General features: G+C 41.1%; 1 protein-coding gene across 1 annotated transcript; it reads left to right on the top strand.

The window, feature by feature from the left end:
- Positions 1–8,269: 8,269 nt before the first annotated feature.
- Positions 8,270–10,322, top strand: LOC147897705 (uncharacterized). The gene has a single exon (XM_087380373.1). The coding sequence runs from the start codon at positions 9,209–9,211 to the stop codon at positions 9,950–9,952; it is 744 nt and encodes a 247-aa protein (XP_087236499.1). The 5' UTR covers positions 8,270–9,208; the 3' UTR covers positions 9,953–10,322.
- Positions 10,323–26,430: the final 16,108 nt, after the last annotated feature.

The raw sequence follows: 26,430 nt of genomic DNA on the forward strand, positions 1-26,430 counted from the left end.
ACCACCATACGTGCTTTTTCGATTGGACACTAAAGTACTTCAAGCTAGATTTTGTGATCGATTAATCAAGTGCTTGATTCATCAAAGTGATAGAAAATCTCTCTATCTTTTTTTCCTTGACATTTTCACACTCATCTAGCTTCACAAAAAACTTCAAAACTCCTTTACATTCTTCAAATGTGATACTGTAGAACTCAACCATTAGTCTCTGCAGTTGTTCAAGATCTACAAAAATATTATTCCAAGCATTATATGTAGTGCTTCCCTTTTCAATTTCATATATACTTTCGATATGAAAGTACTTTCCAATGAACTTATCAATTTCTCGGTTGAGAAGACCTTGTTCCTTCCACACTTGTGTTGGTATTGGTAACAACACACGTTTTATCCGTTGATCTTTTAATGTAGATGACACTTCTTTAAAAATTGAAGCATATCCTTTTTTGCTCACTCCGCTCACATCAAGAGGCTCTTGAATTTTAGTGACATCAGCTCTACTTTCCGATACAAAGGCTTCAAGGACTTCATGTTTTACCTTCTTAAAATTTTTTCCCTCGATCATGCTCTTTGCAACAACAGTGGAGACTAAACCCTTTATTTGTTTGATAGGAATTAAATTAGGATCAACGTTCTCTTTCTGAGGTCTCAAAATTTCCTTGCAACAAGTACACTTTGCAATATCACAGATTTACTTGCAAGAAAGACACACATATACAAATACAATGGCTAAACAAGATGTGCTCTTACCTTGCTTTCTATATTCAGCACTTGCATCCTCCAGTGCAGCTTTCAACTCTGCAATGTTTCGAATTCTCTTGCTTTGTTGTCTGTCTCCAAGAACCGTTCTCTTCATTCTTGGTCTTCATAGCTCATTCTTTATCTTTGAATGCTCTTCGATTTCCCTTTGCAGCTGCTCTTTTAAGTGTGAACCTATCAACATTTCTTGCACCTTCTCCATTATTTCTTGGACATACAATGTCGTTCATTTCTGCAGTTGAATGTTGAGTCGAAATGTATCCATATAATCCATTGTTCCCATCACCCACAAACCTCAATAGTGTTGTCGGATTGGAAAATGGAGGGTTCATATTTCTCAATGTTCCTTTCGCTCTTCTCAGTTATTTAAAAGGACTTTTTTATTCCTCCCTAGATTGACACACTTGTAGTCCTGAACTGACATATCTCCGTATTTTATTGCTGTCTCCACATTTTATAGGAGAGATAAAAGAGAAAATAGAGATTTTCTTACAGGGCCCCAAAATGAGCTTCCTTTTTTCCTAATGCATCCTGCACAACCATCTTGAACTTATCAGAGTCTAGATATTTCTTGTTCAACTTGAAGGGAATGCCCAAGGATCTACCAAATGGAAAGGGGAGTGAAATTTTCCAAACCACGGGAAAATGATTTGAGATAGCAGAATGCACTAAATATTCTCCCTTCCATAGGGCTCGCATCCACCACCCTTCCCTAGTAACAAAGACTATCTGACTGAGCTGATCTAAAATCCTCACCTTTGTGACAGTTGGTCCATGAGAAACCTTCCAGCCCCTAAGATCTAGCTCTATACAGTCGATTAAACCATGATTAATGGAAAGTTCATTCCAATTCTCAGAGCTTAAGGCTGAGGAACACTTAGACATATGCGATCTATCAGCTTCCAATTCTGTGAAGTTCCAGTCACCAGCAATCAATCATCTATTACCCGAAATTAGAGCATTAAGCTGACTCTTGCACGAATTCCCATCCATCTTGGAATTTGGGGCATACACACTTGCAACACAAAACTCAAAGTTCAACCACTAACTTTGCAACATTATACCAACCCATCTGATCCCAAAAAATTTCATGATGACTAAAGTGACTTCTAGCCACAATGGGCGACACCCCCTTTCCCTCGAAAGGGAGCATTTACTAGATAGTCAACCCCAAATTTTACAGCATAAACCAAAGAGCATCTGATTTGCCACACTTAACCTCTTGTAAGAGGATAACTTCCATATTGGCTTTTTTGAAGATCGACAAATAGGCTCTTTGCTTTAAAAAACTGTAGCATCCCTAGAAATTCCATGACATCACTGATACAGAAGTTAGATTCTGTAAGCGTCCAAAGTTCATTGTCTTAGATATTGGAAAGGGCATTGTAAGCATCATAGAGTAGATTGAACTAGTTTTCCTTCTCGAGAACTGAGCCTCTGGTCACCTCCTTGAATTGTTTAGCCATCGATCTATTCCCTTGAATATGCCTATTCTAGTTTACAACAACAAGCGGCATTTTACCTTGTCTCCTCTCATACTAGAGCCTTTTTCACGCACTGGCATCAGGCTTATCCTCATCCCCTTCAATTGGCTCCTTTTGAACCCTGCATAGTGACACCATCTGAAGAGGTCTTCTGTACCATGTTTTTGTTAACAACCATATGATCATGAGAAATATTCGAAATGTCCACCTTTGAAGATGAGGGCTGATTGCTTGACATACCTTTGGGTTCTTACAAGGAAGTGCCCTCAACCTGACAAGGCTCAGGAGAAAACTTTGTGAGAAACCTCGTTAACCCTGCCCTTCTTGAAAACCACTTGCTTTCATCCTTCCTCTCGTGTAGAGACTCTTGCACCAGGTCTTTGTCCATGTCTTTATCACTACGCACAATTGACAACCTTGAAGATGTTGATTCCCTAGTTTCATAGACCAGCTCTTCCTGAGCAGCACAACATTCTCATCAGATTCAACCACCATCTTGGTACCATGAGTGAGGCGGGTATTGGATGAACGCCTAGGACAATTCCTAGTGAAATGAGAGGTGCTTAGACACAAGAAGCATGCGTCGGGGAAAGGTCCAAAATGGACTTGCAAAGAAAATACCACACCATCATTGATTTCCACATCCACAAAATCAAGAGCTTCAATACTCCGATCCCATAAGATCCAGGCCCGCCTAAGACCAAATTTCAAAGGCGGGGCACCAATAGTACATGACCCAAGGAGGAAGCAATTTGTTCAACTGAGCCCATAAACATGACTGGCAGGTTTGGAAAATCGATCCAAATTGGGCACTCATGAAAGAGGAACTCGTCCACATTGAATGAGGGACTCCATGGAATAACCAATACAGTTGTGCCAGTGAAGACAAAGGTTCTACCAACCACTTCGTTTTGCAATTGCTCAAAGGAAAACCTGATAAGGAAGAATCCCTTCCCCACAGATCTGGTTGAATATCCCAGTGGTGGAATGTCGCATTCAAAGTAAAGTTCCTCCAACTCTCGAAAATATGGAATATGCCAAGTAAAGAAGAAATACATGACCCCTTTAGATAGGCGAACAAGCTCAAGTTTAACTGCATCCAAACGAACTTGCACACAACACTGTGTCTCTCTAAACCAAACGGGCAACTTGCTTAGACCTTCTGCTAGCCTTAGCAAGAAGCAAAGTCTTTGCCTCTTCATCATCAAGAGTCAAGAATCCTCCTATCAAATTTCTCTTCGACAACACATCATCGAACGAGGGTAACTCCTGACCTCCAAATTCGAACGAGACACTTGCTTGGACCTCTCGCTCTTCTTGATCTTTTGGTTCAGGCACTTCACCTTTCCTGTCATTCATCTATGAAGCCTCATCTAGACACACCGAGGTGTCATTAGCACATGCGGATGCTTAGCCCACAAGTGTGAAGGCTGTTCATAGCCTGCACCAACACAGGTCCCTCGAACACACTCCCCGAACTAAACCCCAAACCCTATCTTCTTCATAGATCACATAGGTCGCCTAAGCTTCCCTTCCTTCAAGCTACTTCATCCTCTCATCGTCCTTCACTAGTGCATGTGTTAATTCCTAACTTTGATTGCTCTAACGATGTGTTGAGTCCCTCTTGGAAAAGCATAAATATAGATGTCATCAACAATGCAATGAAATAATGCAATCTAACATTTAAACTTACTATGTCATCAACAATGCAATGAAATAATGCAATCTAACATTAAAACTTACATTTATTCAACCAAAACATTCATGCTTATAGCATGTAGTTGAAGTTATATGTAAAGTACACTAGCCAATAGGGCATGAATAGATTTGTTATATGGATTTATAAACATAATTCAAATTACTTCCTTTTTACACTAGATAAGACTTGGCATCTGGTACATTATTATAGCATATATAATGGCTTGCCTCATCTCATTATCTATCCCAGAGGGTGGAGATAAATGTGAAGGAAAGCCCAATAGATTGATGCCCATCCTAATATGAAAATAATTTACCTCAATCTGATATTGAAATGCTTTTTAAATGCTAATTCCTTTGGTTGACAATCAATTAAAGATTTGGTTGATATATGATAGAATGTATTAGAAGTTGTCCCAAGACAAAATTCAAAGAATCTAGAACAGTGCTCAACTCGACATGAAATTACGACCTCCATATTTTTTGTTTAAGGGTTCTAATTTTATGAGAATATAATATTTAGATCTTGATCCAATCATATTGTCATACAATGTAATATGTGGGGACATTTAGTTGTAGTGACTAGAAGCAAGCTTATAAAAACCAAATTTACATGCTAAATGTTGATATTCTAACATGATAGAAAATGATAATCTCTCTTAGTAATTATTTTACTAATTTTTTGGAAGCTTATATAACCAACATAGGGCCACTTTATTCCTAAACATAAGCTTAGTTCATACCGTAATCTTTTTCTCTCTTAAGGAGAGGTTTGGGGGAGGATGATTGGAGAATTATCCATCATTAGATTAGAATGGACAATCATGGACCATTGGATGAATGTTTTTGGGAAACGTTTTGTTTTTGGGAAAAGTTGCAAAATTGGTAGTTAACATGCAGTTTCCATGCAAATTTGGCGTTTGGCATCTTTTTCCTGAAGGAGACGTATCAATGGATGTCACGCTCAGTGAGCTAGCATACACAAGAACGAAGTGCACCGTGGCTTGCACAGTAGTCTCTTTTATTTAAAATTTTCATGGTTTGAGAATGTTTTGGAGTACAAGCTACATCGAAGATCCATTAATAAAATAACAATAACTAGCTTCTTAGTTATAATAAAAATACTACAAAGTAGTTTCTTATCCTTTATAGTGCATAGATCAACCCTTCATGGGTAAAAATGTTGAAGTTTTTCCTGGCCACCCTTACGTATAGAGTACAATACACGATTTAATCCTGCATTTTAAAACCTAATATTCTCTTCAAGATAGGTGTATACATTTTACAACTAATGATTGCTCCCACATTTTCCAAGGAAACTTCAAAGAACATACTTTATTATTGAGACTTTGTTAAAGATAGATTAATTTTGTGTAAGTCATTCATAATGATCACCAAAGTAGATTAGATAATGGGGTTGTACCATGCATTTATTTAGTACTTGTTCTAGTTATTGAGGATCTTGTATGGTGCATACAATTTCTATTTTACAAACATTGGAGTAGAATTTACTTATAGATTGGAGAGATTTTAAGATATAAAATTTATTTGAAAGTTCAACCTCCTACAATGATATAAAAGTTTGAGCTATAGGTTTGATATGTAATGGGAATTGCACAAAAAACTATGTGGAATCTTTTAAAATTGAAGAAAGAGGAGATTTTATGATTTGTACTGTTACCTTAAGTTGAGAGTCCACATTCACTGAATCTTGTGCAATCTATTGAAAATGAATTTCTACTATGGGCACAAATACACTTTACAAGTGGAGGCTCGATTACGTTGATTAGGACCACACTCCTCCAATTGACCCACAAGATGACTTGGTGTTAATAGTTGATTGATGTGTTTAAATATTTGATTGATATGTTTACCTATATGATGTGGTGGGAATTCTTTTGGCCAATAGATTGGTGGTCCTTTTGTATTGCTTGAGGTCACTTTTTTGTTATAGTAGCAATGGTACCACCCATGGGCAAGGTTGTGTGCATCTTTGGGTGTTTGCACCTCCTTAAGACTTTTCTCTAAGAGGGCCTTTTGATAAAATGAAAAAGCTAGGCATGCTCAACAAACTAAATGGCCTACAAGAAAGAAGACAAGATGCAAGTGAAAGCCTTGTATGATGCAACATATTTTATGTATTAATCCTCCTCGATAAGCCTTTTTGTGCACAATTCTATAATTGCTAATGACAAAAATAGATCATTAAGCTGTCTACAAGCAATAATCATAATCCTTGTGTTATCCAATTGATTACATCTAATTGTGTGGGAAAAGAACCTATTGCAATGGACATACAAAGGCAAATCATTATTATATGTGTTCAAAGCCTTGGTTGTGAAAGTAGCCATGTAGTACTTAATAAGGTAGTCAGTCATACCCTTAGCTTCTCTAGCACATAGTTGCTTTGATGCCATTGTGAATTATGCTTTATGATAAGATTCTATTATAGTATTCCTAAACTCCCAAATTTAGTGGGGGCAGAACCAACAGGGGCTTATTAAAGAAGGCCATTTTTTGACAATCAATTGTTCTCTTTGAAAGGGAATTGTTTTTTAAATTATACCAGCAATACCTTTAGATCCATACCTTTATAATGAGATCCAAATAATTTACAAAGTATATAGTCATGCAATGGTTGCAACTGCACATGCTTAAGGAGAATGCATAATTGTAATCATTATGGTTACTTGCAACTTTAACATTCCCAAGCATGCTCGTGATGATGCATGTGGAGTTGCAATATCAAAATTAGATCAATAATTAGAGTTGACAGAGTCGATTTGATAGGGCATCCATGATAAGATAGATGAAAAGGCATTCACAAAGATGATGTCTCAGTCATGTCAACACGAATAATAACGAATGGCCACATAAAGGACCCATTTTAGGGATTATGTGGGGTGCTACCTTTAAGATGATATAATCAAGTGTACTTTTGGCGTGCAACTCTCTTCAATACTTGACAATACAACAACCTATAGGTTGCTTTAAAAAGTGAATGGAGTACCTATATAGTGGAGGTGCTTTGACCATAAGTTGGAAGTTACACCACATGATCACATAGTTCTAGGATGATCTTATCATAATGCTTTTACTATTGGTTGATTGAGAGTTTACAAATTTGAAATAGGCACTTTGAAGGGTGGGAGGGGTGTGAAAGAGGCAGGATGAAGGATAGGTGACGAATTGGAAAACATATACGCCTTGAGAAACTCAACTTTTTGGGATATAATTGGATTGTGAAGTTCCACTAAGATTCTCTTTTTGTATTCTTTTACTCGCCCACCTAAATTACATTAGAATGGTTTTCTACTTGTGTTTTGGGACAATCTAAAGAAATGGAGGTTGTAACATAACCTTAGAGTCCTAAACTCTTTTGTTTGTCCACATCGAGCTCTAAGAGGTTCCTCAATGTATTTTGCTTAATTATATGAACTTTTGGTTTTAAAAAGCAACTTCTTACTTTTAAGATGTTGAAACTGGTATAGAGAGCCAATTCTACGTGGTTCCTCAGTGTATTCGGCTTAATTATATGAAATTTTAGTTTGAAAAAACAACTTTTTTACCTCTAAGATCCGTAAACCGGTTACCCACAAAAGTATTATCGGTTACCCACAAAAGTATTATCATGTTGGAGAAAATGTTGGCTCTTCCGGAGTATAAAAATTTTAATAACCAGGCATGCCTCATACCAAAATCATTATAGTATGTGCAATGATTAGTGTAAGATTAAAGGGGCTCGCGAAAATATGGCCGAGGACCCAACGTTCAATCAAATGAATCTATAGAGGCCTGTAAATTGTAAGGTGACAGGTCGATTAGTGGATAGGGTTGCGGATATGAGCAGATTTGTATTATATTTATTTATCAAATCAGCAGACGTGTACGTGACGGGGGCCCAGGTGTCGGCAGGAAGCTGACAGGGAAGGGCCACCTAATACACTGATTGCAAGGCCCTCCTGAATTCCGACCAATGGGGGGACGCCACGTAAGCACGCGAGGGTAGTGAGCGGCTCACGCGCGCGGGCGCCCACGTGCTGGGACCCAATTAGGTGACGTAGGTAGGGCCCACGGGTTGAGGTGGAGGGCGGGGATTGGGGGAGAGGGGGAGGGGCGCATGGGGACGGTGGGGCCCGGGATGGGAGGGGGCTAATGATGGCCTCGGGGGGGTCGCGGGAGATCTGGACCGTTGGAGAGGGTTGGGGATCGGACGGCAAAGGAGGGGCCTTTGCGGGGTAGCGAAATGGAGATGAAATGAACGGAAATGAGTTGAAATGAAGGGAAATGAAGTTAGGATGGTAGTACAAGAGCTGTAGAGATGAGGTTTCTATATCAACACAAGGCCACAAGTAATCTTTCTTCTGCTTCGAGCTCCGTGGCTATGGCGTGAAAGCTCATCTCATCTTGTTGCTGCTTTGCTTGGCTCAGTGTCTGCAGTTCTCCTTCTAGTTTGCTACCTCCTGCTGCTACTAACTACCTTGCTCCTCCTCCTTCAACCTCCTCCTTCAACCTCCCTCGCTATGGCTTGAGCTGTAATCTGTGTATGGCATGCACGAACGTCTGCTTTCTACCTCCCTCGATCACTCTTTGAGATCATTCTTTGTTGCAAAGCTCGTCCCAGGCCTCCCCTTGAGATCACCTCTCTCTAGCTATGGTGTAACCCAAACTTCTCGTTGCCTTACTCGCCTCTCTACCCTCCCCTTCCCTCAACTCTATTCCCTCCTCCTCTCTTAGATCTCTAGCCCTTTGGCTTCCCTCTGCATTGGGCTCTCTCCCTCCGCTTCCCACCCCCCTTACCCTCCCCCGAAGCCCTCTGCTTTCCTGCTTGCTTGCCTTCGGGCATCCCTACGCCTTACATGTTCGTATTGGGTCAAGAGGGTCTGCCTGGCCCCCGCGCCATCTTGGCCGGTGCGGTTCCCCTCCGTGCCGCCTGCTGGCGCAAGCTTTATTGCCTGCCGTTTGTTGTGTTCAAGACGTTGAAAATGCATCACCTTCAGGGGTAAATCTGTCCAGAAAGTAGCTGTGTAACCTTTCGATGGTCAAAGTGCTTGGTTGGAATCATTCTGGAAATGACTTGATATGGGAGGATTATCGGAAGATTCCCACGGTTATGATGCCTTGCCATAGAGGTAAGAGTACGCGGGCGTGAGGATCGGTTCGTTTCATGTGGCCATCGGGTGGATAATCCAACCGAACTACTTGAAACTGTCACTTGTGCTTATACGTTTGTAATCGACGAGCTCCCTTATCAGGCGTATTCTCGAAGTATGATGACAAAGCTAGCTTCTGTGCGCTCCGAAGGTATAGAAAGGCTCTCAAATAGTCTGGGTAATATGGCAAGAGATTACTGGCTACCGGCAGGATCCGTCAAGATGGATGCATTCTTTGCATCGGATCCCCCTCCGAAGACTGACTGGGATGATCTGAATGAGTTGATGGAGGAAGATATATGGGGGGAGGACTTGAGGCCAGGAGAATCAAAGGAGGTCCCGGTGCACCAATCGTTTAAGGAGAACATGGACCCCTTCGACCCTAGAAGGCCGTCTAGCGACAATCGTCGGTCTAGACTGAGTGTTGAATTGGACTCCGCATCTGGACGAGCTCGAGCAGCTGGCCGATTCTCAACTTTGTCGTCCACTCAGAACGGAGGCCCCGGTCAGGCAGTGAGGAGAGATGGCACGGCAGGCAATCTGCCAACAGGCGCTTCCAAGATGAACATACCGCAGCCGTATGGAAGCAACAGCTCTGATTACAGCAGGCAGCAGCGTGAGTTCATGCAGCAGTCGGCACCGGTGAAGGTACCATACTGGGCTAAACTGGAGGAGGAAGAGGAAGATGAAGATGAAGATGGGGAGGTAAGACTACCTCCGCATGAGCTAGTAGCTCGAGAGTATGCAAAGAGCCAGGCAACGACGTTCTCAGTGTTCGAGGGAGCGGGCAGGACGCTGAAAGGTATGGATCTACGCAGGGTGCGCAACGCAGTGTGGAGCCAAACTGGTTTCATAGATTAAGCTGCAGGTTGTTTGTGAGAGAAGAGTGAAGTTCAATATATCTGTCCATGGTGAAAGGATAGGATAGCGAGTTAGAAAGCCAGTCAGTCAGGCATGTAACTACAGACGTGGCTTCTATTACTCCTAGTTGTTTCTTGTTTCTTAGTTCTCACTTACTACGCTTTTTTGGTACGTACTAGGCGGCTCTTATGTGTAGTTCTTCATCCTGAATCAAATCCTGCCCAACCCTGGCGGTGCCGGATCTCCCAGCTTCCGTTGTGATGGTTGATAGCAGCTCTGTATGCGACTTTACGCAGTAATGCATAAGTGTATGTATATCACACTGAGGGCATAGTCCCAGTTTTTTGAAATGCCAGTGCGTTGTTTTGTATTTCAATGATATGCGTTTTAAGAAGTCGAGATTTGGAGAAACGTCTCTGATTTGTTGAAGTGGGTTACGACGTGTACGATGGTTTCTCTTTGGTTGTTGGACTAGTTCCTTGTAATATCAGATAATGTTGACGAAGACTAAAGTAAAAGTTTCTGGGTTCAATTAGACATAGGCTTACTGTTGAGCCGATCGAGCCCATAGATCGTCCAATGCGATCTTGGACTTTTAGGGACTGATCCTAATATCTTTCAGGCAGGATCATGACTCGGGTTTGTCTCCTGATGATAGTCGCTGCAAACTTGTTTTGTGTAATCGGAAGTAGCCAGTTGGTCTTCATAAGGTCATTAAGTTTGAAGAGATGCATACCCACTGAAGGAAGAATTCATTATGCCAAGTATCCGATGTCTATCGATCAGCGAACCTGATTTTCAATCTTAAATGCTATTGAAATAAAAAAGAAATCAAGTGCAGTCCTGAAGTATGTACCCCTGCTAGCTGAAGTTCACACTCTACATATTTATATTATCGATCGTGCAATTGTTATATTTTTCCGATCCTAGTTAAGCTCTTCGTTGAATATCTAGAGAAGATGATTTGCTGGCCCTTCCCCACCTCTAGGAAAGGCCCTCTCTTTCCCAATAACTTAGTGTTAGGTTTATCTAAGGTACTTGTGATGGTACTTAATATCACCATGAAGGGGTTGAGCTCATATAGTTGTAAAGGAATTCTCAATAGTGAGGATGGCTAGGCAATGCCATTGTCGAAGCCCTACCGTAGGGTTAAAGCACTTTAATCTAATTTGGATTAAAGGCGAATATGTCCCCCCTTGAATAAAGTCATATTCCCCCTTGAATAAAAGTATTCCCCCTTGAATAAAAGTTCAAAATAAATCCAATGTTTGCATCGGCAAATTCTTCTTGAGAAGTGCTCGAGTGAATACGTTCAAGCGCTTGTTTGTGAATCTTGCTTTAGGGCCTTAGCGTATGGATGGGACTTGGATATGAGTTTATTCGTCATCATTAAATACTGCTATCCTATACCAAAGTGCTCTAGCATGGGTTTAGGATGGGAATAGCCACCTTTGCTCTAGGACCTTGTCTTGAAGTCCTTGGAACTAGAAGGAGGAGGTCCTTTTTTAGAGATTGGAAAGCATTGACGAATGACATGTGTCCTCATAAACACATGAAAGGATGCCATGTGTTTTTTCCCACCTAACCCATCTTTACTTCTTTTGAGGAATGGCCTGTGGTAGTGTGAGAATTTCATAGAAATATATGGATTGGACCACGACCACTTTTCCCATTCCCATCCTCTTTCCTCGTATAATTGTGTTTTTCTTATGGGTGGGTAGGTGTGGGGGGGGGGGGGGGGGAGGGGCACATTTTATTACTTCATCCTCATACACACATAAGGATATTTCCATCGATATTGTCCACTTTTGTGCTAGCTAGGAAGAAACACATATAATTTCCTCATTTTCAATACTCGGGTCACTTTTGAGGAAGACACTAAACTAAACATTGGCTAGACAATACTTCTATGCGTACATTAAACTCTATATGCTTTCCATGTGTATCACTAATACTTATTATTTAAGGACTTATCATTTTGACATATAATTAATGTAGTTGTTTTGGTAGGATTCACAAGATAAGGAGGGTCGGACAGGTTCCATATAGTTTGGGTAAATATCTTTATGGATTTCAAAGTGACTCACAAGTATTGTTTATAAACACGGGTATTCTCACGATGGTTGTCAACCATGTATGTAATCTTCTCGGTCTACATTGGCTAGGTTAGCATGCTACCTACTTTCATATCTTGCTAGAATTCAAGTAATGTGCAATATCTTCTCTTTTTTTTGTTGGTGTGTGATGTGTGGCAAGTAACATTCAAATAATCCTATCTTCTATGTAGATAGGGATGTACTTTGAGGATACCCAAAGCACCCAAGATTGATATGGGATTCGCTCATTTGGCATGTTGTCAAGTAGTACCTTTTGTTCTCTTTTGTACATTGCTCTTGCTTTTTGTTGGAGATTCTTTGTACTTTGTTCTTAGACTATAGTAAAGGAACTATGGAAGGAACAAGTGGTGAAAGTTGATTTAGGTACATGATCCTTATTTTGTTATTGCCATTTTTGGATATAACGATTGTAAGCACAAAACTTTTCATGACCACTGTAGTTATGAATATTAATCCCTAGGTGAATACAATCTAGAAGATTATGTGTTCTCTTATAGGTCTTCAAGCTCTCACAAAAGGGAAACTACATAGGTTGACTTACAATAGGTAGAAAAACTCATATGTAGCAGCTCCCCCTTTTGGGATGAAATTGCATAAACTGTCATGTATTCGTAGTTGGCCTAGTGGGTTTGTCTCTTTGAGTACAGAGTCACTTAATTACAATAGATCTAACCTTTGATGTAAAATCAAATGAAGCAATGATGGAGGGATAAGGAGAAGGCACTTAGGAATACTACTTCATTTTGAATTGGTCATCTTCATCAATGTGAATTTATGGTTTTGAATGTTTTCATAGTTGCCTAGTGGGTTTGTCTCTTTAAGTATGGAGAGTCAATTAATTGCCATAGACATCAGTGTTAATGTAAGATCAAATGAAGCAATGGTGGAGGGATAAGGGGAAGGCACTTAGGGACATTGTTATCATTTGGAATTGATCATCTTCATCAATGTGATTTTATGGTTTTGAATGTACACACACATGTATGCACAGGCAGACACATGCAGGCACATGAGTGTAGGCATGCGCACACACAACGGATGCACCCACGGGTGCAACGTGCGCATATGAGCACACACATGCACATGTGCACACAATTTCATCAATTCAACTTCTTTGTTGATAACATCAATTTTATGAAACTTTTTTAATGATTTATTGTGTGATTTTGAGATTTGCACATATTTGTTGTTGCATTGTGTGCACTCACATGCATGTCACACAAAGTTTCATCAAACTTCTTTGTAACGGTTAGCATAAATTTCATCAAATTCTTTGTACCTATTTGCATTACTGCTTGTGTGACTTTGGGATTTTCACTTCTTTGCTCTTGGATTGTCACTTCGTTCCTATAATAACGTTCCTGTTCATGTGGCATTTTATTTGTAATAGTGGATGGACTATATCTGCTAATTCATTGTAGTGGCTAGTTTTCTCTAAAGGTTTTTTGGTGTGATCATATGTTTAGGTCTACACACGCACACGCACACAAACACACACACACACATACACACACACACACGCACATAAAACTTCATCAAACTTCACACATATAAGTGCATCGAAATTCCTTGCTAGTAACGTCAATTTCATTAAACCTCCTAATTTTTTAGCATCATTCCTTCTTTTGTGACTTTTGGATTTTCACATCATTGTTCTTTCATTGTGCTACAATTGTCAATCAGGTCCCATAATTTCTATAATGTCCTTAGGCACTTTAATGTAAGAGTTGATGGTGTACAACCCCTAGCTTTGGAACTATTTATGGATTCATTATCCAAGTTATTTGCTTCTATAAATTTCTTTATTGTTTGTTGATATATCTAGGCCTACAATTGTGCACATCTAGCACTAGGAGAATTGAACACAATTTTGTTTTGGTATAATTGCATCTATGCGTTTGTGAGTGTGCGTGCATGCGTGCGCCCACGGGTATGTGTCCTAAAAAAAGAAAAAACGTGTGCACATATGCATGTGCGCTCACGTGGATGTGTCTTCAAAAAAGAAAAAACTACGTGTGCACATGCATACACACATGCGTGTGTGCATGCATGCATGTGTGTGTGGGCACATCTGCATGGAGCGTGCATGTGTGTGTGTGTGTGTGTGTGTGTGTGTGTGAGAGAGAGAGAGAGAGAGAGAGAGAGAGAGAGAGAGATGCATGTGCATGAACATGCACATGTGTGCATGCATGTGTGTGTGTGCACACGCGCGCGCATGTGGGCATGCACAGGGAGGGGAGTGATGTGGATGGGTGAGTAGAGGCATGCACATGAATCCATGTGTGTATGCACATGAATGCATGTGTGTATGCATGCATGCATTTATATATGAAATTTCTTTTGATTGATAAGAATATATAAAGCCTAGATTGTCTTAAACAAAGGCTACTTTTTTTTTTGCACAAGGGAATTTTCAATTGAGCGTAAAATTCTTATCGCAAGGTGTGAGTAGCATTGCACTAAAGTCCCCTTAGAAATGCAAAAATAGCATCACTCTTTATGAAGGGGTACTGTCATAGCCTGTTGAAGACAAGATCAAGACGAAACAATTTGTTTCTAGGTCTTACCCTGGCCATATGGAATTTATGTAAGGGCTAAAGCTCTCTTGGAAGTAAGCATTACTCTTTAACAAGGAAGATTTCTAGTCATTTCTTTAGAAAAGATGTTGCATGAATCTATGTTGTGGTAGGAGCATGTGTCTTTTTATAAGTTTACATCCTTATTGCATAGAGATGTCCTCATGATGGCAGTAAAATAGGTTGGATGAAGACTTCCATCAATCATGGGTTGTTAATCGCTAAGGCTAGTTTCCAAGTCTAGTGTTTTGAACACTAAGGCTAGTTTCCAGGTCTAGTGTTTTGAAACATTTAAAACCACATAATCTTCCTCAAACCATAAACCCAATGTCATACCTTGTCACTCATGAAAACTTGGGGTGAAACCTATGCAATATGGTGCAAACATCAATTGCACCAATCCCACCATCCAATAACGACCCAAATATTTTCACCTCACTAAGCCAACCAAACATCGAAGAAAACTAACTAAATATGCCTTCAAAGGAAAAATTAAACTTCTATAAAAAAGTGATGGGCAAGCCCTACAAACATTGGAAGAACAAAACTAGCAGGGTACTAAAGTTGAGAAAGCAATGTAGATGAACCTCAAGAGAAAGAGTAAAGCCAAAAGCCAATTATAAACATGACTCTAAATTCTCTTCACCTCTCTAATTTGAAAGTCATGAGCTTAAATTGTGGCTCACATTAGTAGGAAATGAGGACTGACTAAGATTTATTAACTTTCCCATACTCTTTAAAAAAAAGGGAATCATTGTAGCTAGCAGTTAATTAGTTTAAGGAAGGTATGAGTGGGTTTGTGAGGGGTTTATGTTTGGGAGTTCCCCCTCCCGGTTATGCAATACAAGTCAGCTTGTTTTTTTTATAAAAAAAAGGAAGGTATGAGCGGTTAACAAGGGAATATAAATGGATGAGTAATTTAAGCATAAAGAGGGGTGAGCGATGAGGGGGACACTCTCTCTCTCTCTCCCTCTCTCCCCCTAGGGATTATTAACATAGACATTTAATGTTGAAATTTGCAAGAAGTGGTTGAGATTTTTATTTTATGCAAGTTCATTAAGACAAATGAACAACTTCTATACTTTAAGCATGTGAATTTTGGATTCACGTCTTCCTTATTTTAGAGATTGCATTTACATATAATAATTTATAATAAGCTGCATATACTGAGTATTTTGTCCGTTGAGTTGTTTTTAGCATGCAAATTCTCATTTTGTCCTTACTAACGAGACTGAAAATGTCTATGCAAGATTATGATTTTCGAGGCATTTTATGTGTGAATTCCCAGCCGTTGAGCCTGTCAACCAAATCTATCAAACTGGACCGTAGCAGACTGTAGTAGAGAGCGCCGAGCGGCAATGCTTCAAAAGCGACAGAGCGAAGAATCAAAGCAAGAAATCAAACATTTTCTGTGTTGTTTTTTTGAGAGATTGTGAGCAAGGCTTCTTTTCGCTGCTGCTTGCGTTTCGCATCAACTTCCAGGCACAGTTTAAATGCGCACTGCAGGGAATCCAAGCTTGAAAGATTTCTGTGAGGTCGACTGACACGGACTGAATGATTACGTGACTCTCCGGCAAAGCGTTGCGCACCACACAACGAAAAGAAAGCTCAGAAAAAGAGTCATTGATTCTTATCTGCGGCTCTGAATCCTCCGTTGCCTGTCACGCTCGTCTTAGGGTGCATACCACAGTACTTTCTGTGAACCCATTGCCTTTGTCCGACAACTAATTTACGTCTTTTGCCTTTCCTTTACTCTCTCTCTCTCCCGTCTGAAGCCTTGACAACTTGACAAGTTACAACTAGGCATAGATTCCTCCATCTGAGCCTGACAAAATATGCTCGCGGTGTAAGCAAAGAGCCAAAGACTAGTGTGAGAACTAAAGCAAAAGCTAGGATTGCCCATCATCATGCGTCTGCATTAGCCGCCACGACCCTCCGTTAAAAGAGAGCAGGAGGAACTGAGGCAACTCCGATTTGGCCTGCACTCTTCATATCTCACTCATTGTGTGAGGCGACGACCCTTCAAAATTCCAGATTTCTTTCGAGGGCACCAAAAATGCATTGAATGCAGAGTTCGCCGCGGGTGACGCTACTGAGTGTCAACTTTTAGAGAGTCTTCAGACTTCCAGAATCCACACCCTCCAAAACTCTGGAAAATGGAAACTCGAGAAAATTGCCATTTAAGCTATAGTTTAACGTAGCCTCGGCCCTGGAGCTGTTCGCTGTGCAGCTTCAAGCGACAGATTTTGTCAGGGAGACCATGGAAATCTATATGGAATGCCACATAATAGCAAATGATTATGGAGTGCAACCCATTAATGCTCCGCTCTTAATTTTGCCAACACATCCTCACACACACGCACACAAAATTCTAAAAATCTAATGTAATCTACGCTGACCTAACCTTGGCTAAACGACGCTTAAACCTAATCGCTACTGCTTAACGGCGGCACACCTTCTTGCCCTTCAGAGTGGAACATCCAAATAGATGCACATAGATAGCCCACACCAAACACACAGCAATAACGAGAGAGAGAGAGAGAGAGAGAGAGAGAGAGAGAGAGAGAGAGAGCAATATATCTATACTTATACTTACCAACATGTATGTAGGAAATAGAATTGACTTGTAGTAGGAAAATAACAACTATAGATGATTTGCAAAAAGCGAGGAGTTTGCAGAGAGTGAAGGACATAATTGAACTATGAGAAAATCAAAGGTAAAATTAAACCAAGGTTGCCAAAAAAGAAAAAAGAAGAAAAATGTCGATCCATCGAATTAAGCCTCTCCATGAATACCCAGAGCCAAAGGGCTTCACATAAACCAGGCAGAAACGTAGTTCAACAAGAGGGAAACTCTAGAAATTGATGTCTCTCTCACAGATTAAAGGAGAGATGAGTGTAAAGTAGGAGTTCTGCCTCAAACTGATAAATTGATCATCAAACAACTGCAACCACTACGAAATATAAAACTGTACTAGGGTAATTTAGGACTCAAAACGAACCTCATAAGAAATGGATTAGCAAAATGAATGAAGAACTAACAAGGCCTTAAGAGGGTGGTCCCCATCACCCCCATATGAGTCCCAAAAAGTGCATCTTCGTAGAATTTTGATGTTCCCAAAAAGCATACCTCCCTCTCTCACTTGGAGGGGCCCCCTACTTTGAAAAGGTGCCCTTCTTACACTGCAAGGTGTTCCCCCAAAATGTAGCTTGTGGGTACCACCACTTCTCCCAAAAATTTAATTTTTTTCAAAAGTTCCAAAAATGGTCTGAAATCCTTCCAAAATTTCCCCCAAACCACACCTACATACCCAAATTATTTTGCAACCACGCAATGAGTTTCAAACCCCTAAATCCTAATTCTTCTCACCATAATCACTTTTCCACCCTTAAATCAGCAATTTTTTCTCATCATTATGAATCTCAAATCCCGAACCTTCACTACCAGGAATCCTACCCTACCCTATGCTAATCTCAAATCTTAGCTCCTTTGACTTCCTATATTTTTGAAATCCTCTTAAGGCTCCATTGCATGATTGCACCAAACTTTAAGATAAAAAAAGCACCTTGCACATTGAAGTTGCACCTGAGTATGCTATGAATCCAATGCGGTGGCCACAAGATTATTAACAAAGAAAAAATAAATCAACTATGACAACAAGGAGTATGACATGTTGATCTATGAAGTGTTGGTGGACTCTATCCAATGGATCCTTTGATAAATACTCCTCCTATGTTTGAAAATTATCATGTTTACTTCAATACGTAGAAGATGGCCTTCAAGGCTTACTTGATTATTGCAAACACATTGGTCATACAGATGCTAAACCCAATTTGCCAAGATTAACTTATATTTAAAAACGTACAAATATAATGCACATTCTACGTGAACAGCTAACCCAAGAACAAATAGCAAGTTTGGCTCTCAACAAAAAACTTGCAGATTCTAAATTGAGATAAAAAAATATGTTGATGTGAGAAAAAGATCACAAGAGGCAATTACAAGATTACTGAAAAGACAAAATTGTTAAAATAGACTTGGTCCCTCCAACAACAACTTTCTACATTGACTATGAAATTAGAGAATATAAAAAGAATCCCTCCCAGTTACAAGAATAGCATCAAGGCTGTGCAACCAATGGAAAGCTTGGCATATGGTGGTGGAGCAAGGAAGTGTAGGGTGCAAGCTACATGATATTTATCTTTTGACTATTTTGTAGTTTTGATGTTTTTCAAATAATCATATCTATAATTGTGTATTTTTCTAATCTCGTCCATGCTTTTTGTAAGAATTTATGATGGAGGTTTTAGAAGAGAAGCATCCGATAAACTTTATGTAGTAAGGAGTGTAGTTAAAAAGAGAGAATTCATTTCCATTCTTAGGGATCCACATCGGCATGCATTGTGACATGCAATTTTGTCAAAGGTTGCAGGTAATTTAGGGAACATTGTAGACCCAACAAAAGCTTTCCATGCATGTGATGTTGCTCTCACTAGTAGACAAGGGTACTACTATGTATTCAATGTTTTGTAAATGCACTTCATGGTCAAGGTGTAAACTATCCATTGTTACCGAGACCCGTATATGTTAAAAATGCAAGAAAGCAACCAAATTTTGCTATCAAAGATATGCTAGGTGGATTTTTACACATTAAGAGAGCATGAAGTTGGAAGGCACAAACAAGGTGAAAGACCAAGCACCAAAAAGAAAGGTGGACAAGCTACCAAGGGGGCAAAGCAAAGACCAAGCACCTTTGAGTATCGGAGATTGACAACGTTTTTTTGGATGTACACAATCCACATGCTTTATCAACTCTTCAATATTGCCAAAAAATGTGGAGATCCCTATGGACATGATGGACAGGAAGGCTTGACAGAAGGAGGAGAGATTGGCTGGGCGATTAGGAGTCTGAAAGCATTCCAAGAAAACTCTAGAAAAAGGGTTTGAGGTGTGGCCGGTCAAGCATATGAAGAGGGTAAGATAGAGAGCAAAGGGGTAAGATAGAGAGCAGCATGCAACCTATTGTGGAGGTTCTCTGTAGTGTGTGTTTGGAGGAATTGTTTGTTGCTTGCTTAGATTGCACAGCTGCTAAGGATGCGGGGGGTGCGTTGTGTGCTTTTATTCGTTACTAACCTACTAGTGGAGCCAAGTAGCACTAGAAGCATAAGGTGTCAAATGAATATTTATGTTTGACAGCTACGAAGGCCAAATTTGGTGCATCGAATACTTAAACTTCAATAGTATCATCATCTTTGGTGAAGCAGTATCACGAAGACGCTTTTTTATTGTGCCAAAATTTTGTGTACAGAGGAGATCATAGAAGGACAGTAAATAAACCTACATTTGTGAACAATCCAACCCGCGTATGCCTATTCTCTCTCTCCGTTGTTATTAAGGGTCAGATATATTTAAAGCAAGCATGTGTTGTGCATCTCGTTGAATGTTTGTAGAGAATGGTGTCTGTTTTTAATCGAAACTTGTAGTAGCTTCAGGAGGGCTCGCATGGCACGTGATTGCATTTGCAAGAGAAACACATATCATTTAAAGTTTCCAGAACCCTGTTGTCCATTTTTTTCCCACACCGGTAGCAAGGACAGTAGGCTTTGGCCAAAAAACTCTACCATAGCACATGCTCCCACTCGCTCCTAGAAATACTTCTCTTGCGAAAAGCAATCTGGAGACATAGCTGCAAGGCCCATAATATGAAATGCTTAAAGCATTAGCCCAGACTTCACTGAATTTCGTCAATCTAAGTGCCACTTTTTGGCCAACCAACATAGTATCCATATCATTGGTTTTGTCTCGATGCTTTTTTTGCCACACAATTCAACGACCAGGCCAAAGTGCTCCATTGGACTTCCTCCCTATGTTGCATGCATTTCATTATTGCTTTCTGAAATGATGAAGTGCAAACACAACATGTTAGTTATGTAGTTGCTCGTCTACACAATGGTTTGTATTGTCTACTACTCTTGCAGCACAATTCTAGAATTTGTAAAAGTAGTCCATGGACAAATACTTGAATACATGGTTCTTTATTCCCTAACCCTCCTTATCCATGAGACTATCATTTCATCGAACAATCTAAACCTCTCAGTCCATGCAAAGACCTAACTTGAGTTCCCCACACTTCTATGCAACGACTTGGATCATGCTCCCTAAAAAAAAAGATAGCATGGACAAGAGCAATAAATGAAATGCCACCGCCTCACCTAACCATATCTCCCTTGGGTAAAGCACTTGTCCCACAAATGATCTGAAGGCACCCAACTCCAATGCACTTCCCGTGATAAAGATAGGGCCTTATTAGAGATTGTTGATTATCGATTCGCCTTTGAAAGCAAAGTTCTATCAAAGTATGGGACATTTAGGGCACGAGATGCTCCATATGCTACATACATGCATGTTAACTTGATAGAAAGTGAGATTGCTTGCTAGACAATCACCCTACATGTGCCGCATGCATACGTATTCCAACTACGTGACATTCTTGAAGTGGATAGTTTCTATAGGATTGAAGGACCAACCATTACGAAGAGAAGCCTTGGTGAAGGCGGCACATCCCTAGTGTCATTGCATGTGAATGCCACCACTAGCATATTGAAAGGTGAGCTACTTGAGGGAGCCCTCTCTTTTGTTCCAGAGATAAGCATCATCAAGTATGTATTGTGGATGTCGCAGCAAATGGAGTTGGGAAATGCATCTTTCACCTGAGTCATGAGGACAATCGCTTTTGTTGTGGTCAAAGTCGACCTTGGTGGGATCAAATTATAGAAGTTAATGGTCGCAATGCCGAGTACCTATTTAACAGTAAGTTAGTAGCCCCAATCTTTAACAATAGCCAAATCTCATTATCCTGACTAGAACTCACATCTCCCTCCCATGGGCATTGTAGCTCTCTTTTATCAATGATTGCAGGAAACACTTGCATGCATAGTGCAAGATTTCAGTGATTTGGGCATTGTCATGTACGTGGTGAAGAATATCTCTTAATCTAGGGTATGATCAAAAGGTGGTACTCGAATATGCTTTACTTCATCATCTACTTTTCTTGGAAAGAAGCAATCTGTATGTTTAATCCTTTCAATTTTCTTGTGCATAGGTACATGGAGTCCTTCAATTCACTGATTTCAATGGCCCCCTAGTGGAGTACTAGTGTGCTATATGTGCAAGCTCTCACATGAGCTGTGACCTTGCACGCCCTTTCTGCTACACATGTGGTAGCCCACAAACTATTGTATGCATTCCCTCACTAAAAGGCCATGTTGTGCTTCAGGATGGTTCAAACGTTGATGTCATGCTCTGTGGCAGTCACACAGAGGAGACCCTTGGTTTGCACTCCACAATCATGGACTATCACAACCATAGCGTGGTAGCTACTCATAACCTGTTAATGGACCATCTGTTAGATATCAATGCTCCACTCTCGTGTAACTACGCGAGAACTAGCTAACTCTACTTGTAAGCCCCCCATATGAGGAGAAGGCATTTGAGTAGCTCGGTTATCCGGTAGGTCCTGGTTTGGATACCAGATGGAGACCATGTGTGGCTTGATGGCTGGATGGCTTCAGATAGAGTTGGCACACCGCCAACTAGGCTACATGCAAGTGTGGGAAGGCATCCCTTGACTGACCGCACTGAGGGTAGATGAAGCATTTCCCGAGGTAGCCCACTCTCGAGTTGCGGGGCCCGTTTAGAGCCTCAGATGATCCCGGATGGCTTTGAGCCGAATGGAAACCATAGGTGAGTTGCTTTGTTTTGCGCACCGGTTCTATCGTATGGTCAGTGGCTTATTTTGAGACCGACCCCTAGTCGACCATTTTGGGTAGACTGGGTCGGTCACCCAATTGAGCCTAACCGACTATGACTGGTGGCTATATAAGAGCAAGCTTGTGAAGCCCATTTTATCACTAGCTATAGCAACCCTGATTCCTTAGCATCCAGCCTCCGTCTTCTACTGTTTCCAGCATACCATCGAAGCTTCTTTCATAGGAGCGCATGGTTGGGAGGCAGTGCCATCTATTGTATTAGTTCTATAGTAATCAAATTTTTGATTCTCCATACTATCTTGTTTTCTCTCTTGCATACGAGATCCTATTATCTATTGAGCACAGACGTATTATTTTCTTACATGGTATCAGAGCCTGGACTCTAGCAAGAAGATTTGGTAGTGTGTTTTCTATTTGCGAGCAGATTGTGAGCGATGGCCCAGCCCGCAAGACTGCAAATCCCACTGTTCGGCGAAAGCAGAAAGTTGGACGGCTCTAACTATCCACTCTGGAAGTTCAAGATAAAGACCATCCTAAGCGCATATGAGCTTTGGGACACTGCTACTGGGGTGGACGTGAGGCCGGTTGCGAGACCGGATCCAGCCAATGCAGGACAATAGATAGTACCAACTACGGATGAGATTCTCACGTGGACAAGAAGAAATGCAGATGCACTGTGTTCTATTGTCTGCAATGTTGATGATTCTATCGTGGCCTTAATTCAACATGTCACCACAACAGAGGAGGCGTGGATGGTCTTGAAAAATCAGTATGAGACCATGAATCAGATGCAGATTTAGAATCTGGAGACTCAACTTGCGAACGAAATGAAGTCTGAGTCTAAAGTGGTAGAGAAGTTCATCACTAGGGTGAAGAATCTGCGTGATCAGATGACTGCGATTGGCATCACCATCATCAACGAGAATCTAGCACGAAGGTACATACGGATTCTCCCACCAAAGTACGACGGTCTTGTTACGGCGTTGAATATGCTAAATAGAAATCTGCCCCTCAACTTTGAGGATTTCAGCGCGATGCTTCTAGAGGAGGAGATGCATCAAAAGATGATGACTGGAGAAGATTCGGCTTTCTGGACTGGATCAAAGAAAGGTAAGGGTAAGGACTATGGTAATCCAGCTTCTTCTGATGATAAAAAGAGAAAGAAGAAGATCAAGTGCTTCTATTGCAACAAGGTAGGGCACAAGCAGAATGAGTACCGAAAGAAGATTGCAGATGAGAAGAATAGAGTAAAGAAAGAGTGCAGCAACAACATGCAGGCAGTAGTAGTAGAGCTATTCATCGTAATTGAGGAGATTTGCACGGAGGCAGTTCATGTACCTGCGAACGAACCGTGGATCATTGACAGTGGTGCATCACGCCACATGACCAGTCGGAAGGATTGGTATACCTCTCTACAGTCGGTAGGGAATGACATCCTGGTAGCAGTCGGCAATGATGCAAAATGTCCAGCAAAAGGAAAAGGTACGATTGCTCTCAAGTCAGATGGAGTTGTAAAATAGTTGTCCGATGTTCTTTATGTGCCAGATATCAAGAGGAACTTGTTGTCCGTTTTCGCGATCACGGATCGGGACCTCAAAGTTCAATTCGATAAGAATGGTGCACATATTTTGGATCTTCAAGGGAAGGTCATTGGTAAAGCTACACGGCGTAACAACATTTATGAACTCTTAGCTTTCAGTGCTCGAGTGGATGTGAAGAACACTAAGCTGTGGCATGAGAGATTTGGTCATCTAAACCTTAGTACTTTGAAGGAGATGCATAAAAGTGGAATGATTGCAGACCTACCAGAAATTTCTAATCTGCATGATGTATGTGAAGCTTGCATGATGGGCAAGCAACATCGGTAGCCCTTTCCTAAAGAGGCCAGTAGGGCAAAGGCTCCTCTAGAGCTCGTACACATGGACCTCTGCGAAAAGATGGACGGAAGCTTTGGGTGGTTCCTACTTCATGACACTGATCGACGACTACAGTAGAAGGATATGGATATACTTCCTGAAGACTAAAGACGAGGCTTTTAGTAGTTTCAAGGAATGGCATGTAATGGTCGAGAAAGAAACGGGGAGGAAGGTGAAGAAGTTGAGATCAGACAGAGATGGAGAGTTCACATCAATTGAATTCGAAAGTTACCGCAAAAGTCATGGAATCAAGAGGCAGAAACCCTCGCCACATACATCACAGCAAAATGGAGTAGTAGAATGCAAGATGCACGTCATCTGCGAAATGGTGGGCTGGAGTATGATGAAAGGGAAAGATTTGCCAAAGACTTTCTTGGCTGAAGCATGTAACACTGTAGTTTACATCCTGAATTGTAGCTACACGAAGGCTGTGAATGGGATGACTCCACTGCAAGCCTTTTCTAGTAAGAAGTCTTCAGCTGCACATTTCAGAGTTTTTGGATGTGATTGTTTTGTGCATGTACCTGATTCGAATCGAAGAGCCAGAAGTGTATTTTCTTGGGCTACAGTGAAGAGGCGAAGGGTTACCATCTCTATAACCCTATTACCAAGAAGGTAATTGTAAGTCGCGATGTGGTCTTCTAAGAACAACTGCATCAATTAGAGGAGGATGCTTCCTTCCCAGACAACCAGGACCAGGATATCCATCTAGTACCACCACCAACAGCAGACCGAACTCCCCCAATGGTGCTTGGTAGGATTCAAGACAAAGAAGATGAAGAAGAGCCTGCAACACCACAATGGCAACGGCCATTCCCGAAGTGGGCAAAGTAGCCTTTGGACGGTAGAGAACCTCCAGCCATTGAGGAGGAACCATCCAAACATTGCTGGTCCAAGAGATTAGAGGAGCAAAGAAGGGCGCATGAACACTTGGTCGACTATGCTTTGATGACAGAAGTGATCCGTGCTGATGAACCCAAGTGTCTTGAAGAGGCACAGGGTGATGATATGTGGATGGAGGCTATGCAGTCAGAGTATGGCTCCGTAATGAAGAACATGTTGAGATATCAAGCTCTATCCCCGACATATCTCCTGGATGACTATCATTTATGTCACCGTCTATGTTAGTTGTACTCGTGGTGTAGTTAGACTACCACGTATGTTTTGGTTTGGGTTCACATATGAACCACGTATTCTAGGTTTTGACATATAGGGTATTTCCCTCTTCTATTGTATGTTGTTGTGTGCAAAAGTGAAGAAAGGCTTCACCCTCCAACCTTGTGTCCTCTCTCTTTTGTGTGTTGTGAAGAAAGCTGAACTTGAGTCTCCTATCTCTCTCCCTCTTTCTTTACATGGTATCAGAGCCTTGTTCGTGGTAAGGAGCTCAAGAAAGCTAGCCAAGTTTCTGGTGTCCTGGTAAGAGGACCAGTGTAGCTTTCCTATTTCGAGTTTGGGAGCAAATCTCTGCAGGTAGCACAGCCAAAAGTGCAGGAGTGCACTGCTTCAGATTGAGAGGCCCATCGCGGTGCGGCGAGAGCGCAGTATATGCTGCGGGTCAGGGCGAAGCCCTTGGTGACTTTATTTTTCTGATTTGAGGCCGTTTCGGGGCCCGTTTTGAAGGCGGAAGTTCTTCGCAGGCACTCAGAAAAAGGCCCTGTTTTTGCTGTGCGACCACCGCAAGGCTAGTCGGTGGAAAGGTGCCACAGAAATTGCATCGTATGCCTATGTGCAGAGATATTGGGAGTTGCAGATTCATGCCTGTTGCCTGTTGATGCAAAATTGTCACGAGGAAGTGACGGTGTGGTGAAATACCACTTTCGTCAGTGTTGCAGATCTGCCCCTGTGAGGCTTTTCGCAGAAGTTTTGCTATTTGCCCTTGTGAGGCATTTGCTGTGTTTACAGGTTGCTGTTGCAATTCGTGATTTGTAAAATGTCTGAGAATCTGTCTACCATTGTCAGTGAGAAGCTTGACAAGAACAACTTCCAAGCATGGAAGTTCAGGATGACAAACTTCCTTATGGGAAAGGGAGTTTGGGATTACATCAGTGGTGAAACTGCAGAACCAGTTTTGGGTACTGCTCCCACTCCTGCTGAATTGA

This window comes from Dipteris shenzhenensis, chromosome 10 (assembly GCF_047967505.1).
Source record: "Dipteris shenzhenensis isolate YYH24624 ecotype China chromosome 10, Dip_SZ_1.0, whole genome shotgun sequence".
Classification (NCBI taxonomy): Eukaryota; Viridiplantae; Streptophyta; class Polypodiopsida; order Gleicheniales; family Dipteridaceae; genus Dipteris; species Dipteris shenzhenensis.